This window comes from Limulus polyphemus, unplaced genomic scaffold (genome assembly GCF_000517525.1).
Source record: "Limulus polyphemus unplaced genomic scaffold, Limulus_polyphemus-2.1.2 Scaffold1440, whole genome shotgun sequence".
Classification (NCBI taxonomy): Eukaryota; Metazoa; Arthropoda; class Merostomata; order Xiphosura; family Limulidae; genus Limulus; species Limulus polyphemus.
Genome location: NW_013667050.1, coordinates 202,263 through 205,410, shown reverse-complemented (window position 1 = coordinate 205,410; position 3,148 = coordinate 202,263). Strand labels below are relative to the sequence as shown.

The window sequence follows — 3,148 nt, the reverse complement described above, 5'->3', positions numbered from 1 at the left end:
CTTTCCGAATACTAACTTTACGATACACTTATTTTCAACAGTCGCTCTATCACAAACGCTAATCAAGGAACGTCAACAATACTTCTGACTGCAGTTCAATTACTCATTATCTACACACACATTATTGTCCCGTCACGTTGTCACCCTCTTTTATATACCAGTCTACCCTATATCTAGTAAATACTAGAGCATTCCCAAGGTACAGGATAGTTCTAGAAAATAGGTGGCGCCACACCAGTCACGTGACCTCGATGACGCAACAATAAGGTAAAATGTAATATTTATCAATGAAAATAGTCAAAGCTGATGAGTGTACAAAAACACAAGTCCGCACTGTTCTAAAAGTGGGGAGAGCTTTCGATTCAGAAACAGATCTGTCCAAAATCTGAAGGAATTCGGAATGCGACTGAAAAAAGTATAACGATTATATACCAAACACATAACTTCATCTCTCATAAATGCATGCACTGTAGTTTCGGGGCCATTAAAGCCAGGCGTATTTTCATGCAAAAAGAAAGAATTGTGGGTAGGGTGCTTTTCAAGAGTGTAGCTTTTTTCCAGAATGTCATACCGCCATGTTTTCCTTACTGGTATGCATACTGGCGCTTTTCTTCCCACTTTAAACACTGATTTCGGGCTGCTATCATGCCAAGCCAAAATGACGATACTGAATAAAAAGTCCTCTTGGGCACTAATATGTGTAGGGGCTTCTCTTAATTAGTACATCGAGAATTTCAAATCAAGAACATGTAAAAACAAGTTTATAGACTTCACTTTTCTTCCGACAAAAATTAGTTCTCAGGAGGGCTTTCATTCCGTATTTAATACCAGAACCTTTAATTACCGAAAGTTGTCGAAATAACGAGTCCGACATTCGTGATAAAGCATCAAACTGGATTGCAGATCTTTTATTTTTCGCATTTATCTTAATTAGTCTACTACTAAATTAAAATCAGGGACGTGTAAAAATATTACTTTAAATATATCTTATATGTAAAAAATAAATAAAATAAAATAGAGTTAAAAATTATGCAGCCCATTGTCATTTTTGATCACGAATGCTAGGCCAGTTATTTCATGGATTACCATCTTTCAGCGTTTAATATCCGTGATATTTCGATGTGCACTGATAATTTAAAGGTGAGGATAGTAACCGCAATAGAAGGAGAAACGGCAGAAAATGCTATACACAATTAAATCTGAATCTCTAACTTTGACTATTGGTTCCACTGCTTATCAGCTTTCAGCGTTTAACTCAGTAACAGTGTAATAAAAACACATTGGTTATATTTTTTGTGCAGAACTGTCAGGGATAGCAGGTGATAAATAATTATATTTTCTTAGGTATTATAATTTGTTAAAGATTAGGTCATTTGTAGCATCAGGACATCCTTTAGTGTTTTTAAAAGTGCGTTATGAATAGCATATAATTGAAAAAGCTATATAAGTAACGAAGAGTATAATTACATTGTGTAAAAAAAAGATATATTATTAAAATCTCTTGCACGCAATAAATAAACGAATAAACATAAAACACAAAAACATGCATTTGACGAAAATAAATTATTTATTTTATCTCAGTAACATTACATCGTAAAAGATATGACAGACGTTTATGAATATTTTTAGTGCCTGCTGCGTATAATAAGTAATAACAACTGGAAGTGTAGATTTCGTTCGCCTCCCTGTATTCCGAATGGATCTGAGGAGAAAGAACAAATATTGAGAAATAATTTATTTATAAATGAAATCAGAGAATAGAGATGACATGTTTATAAATAACCACATACACATTTGGTTTACTTATTTGAAATATATCAACATTTTGAGCACTAATAGTAAAACAAACTAGCTGCTATTTTTTTAATATTATAGGCGATTTTTTTTATTTCAAACAGATTATAACAGTGATCATATGTAAGAAAATACGATTTATATATTTATTAAATACAAATTTCCTAGCTTAGAATAAAAAAAAATGTTTTAATTGAACTGGTTTAGTAAATCTCACCTGACACGTTTAATCTTCTTAATATCAGAATGTAATATTGTTTTCTTTTAGTGCCATCCATATTTGCCATATCCACCATAACCACCACGTCCTCCTCCATAACCAATATTACCGAAACCTCCATGTCCAATACCACCGTAGCCTCCATGCAAGCCACCGAAACCTCCATGTCCAATACCACCGTAGCCTCCATGCAAGCCACCGAAACCTCCACGGCCAATACCACCAAAACCTCCACGGCCAATACCACCAAAACCTCCATGGCCAATACCACCGAAACCTCCATGGCCAATACCACCAAAACCTCCATGGCCAATACCACCGTAGCCTATGAAACCAGCCATAACGGCGGCAGCAGCCAATAGAAGCACTACTGCAGTGAACTGAGAAAAAGGGATTAATATGAATAAATATGATATTTAATGGCTCTAAAAATAATCTACATGTTAATAAATTTTTGAAAACTGTAATAAAATATATTATCATAATTATCATATGTACCTTTTAAAGGAAACATTTTCTTTCAACAATTGGTTTGATAGGAGCATGATATATATATATTACAGTGTGTTGAGATACTAAATCAAAGCATTATTTGTACATTGCAAGACAGAACTTACCATAGCCTTCATGTTTATGGAAGAGAAGATTACGGAACTGTGTGTACTAGGATATCTTCAGAAGCGGATTGATGTCTAAACATGAGATAGATTAGTCTTTTATACACGTCGGAGAAGGTGTAGTTGAAGTCTCTAAGTACAGTTTTTATTGTAAGCATGAGAATATAGTCGGAAAATAAATCAAAAAACGATAAATGAGGCACCGCAGTCTGTGTTTCTGAGTGACACCGAGTGTCGTCCTTTTGCAGTGCATGGTACCAAGAAAGTAACCTGAAAGTAAGAAAATCACCATTTTCAGAGCTCTGCCCTCAATCGACGCTCGTCGTACCAACCTCTCAGATAAAAACCCCATGAGCCTTAACTAAGTTCAAGCAATAGAGAGATAATACATGCAAGTCTGGGAACTTGTTTATTTGTTATGAAGCACAAAGCTACACAATGGGCTATCTATGCTCTGCCCACAGAGTTCGAATCCCGATACTGAACATGCTCACCTTTTCAGCCATGGAGGCGTTAC

At 35.1% G+C, this 3,148-nt stretch overlaps 1 protein-coding gene across 1 annotated transcript; it reads right to left on the bottom strand.

The window, feature by feature from the left end:
• Nucleotides 1-2,058: 2,058 nt before the first annotated feature.
• On the bottom strand, nt 2,059-2,643 carry LOC106463576 (glycine-rich cell wall structural protein-like). The gene is made up of 2 exons (XM_013923624.1): nt 2,632-2,643; nt 2,059-2,394 (listed from the first exon to the last, which is right to left on the bottom strand). The coding sequence occupies exons 1-2, from the start codon at nt 2,641-2,643 to the stop codon at nt 2,059-2,061; spliced, it is 348 nt and encodes a 115-aa protein (XP_013779078.1).
• Between the last annotated feature and the right edge of the window lie 505 nt (nt 2,644-3,148).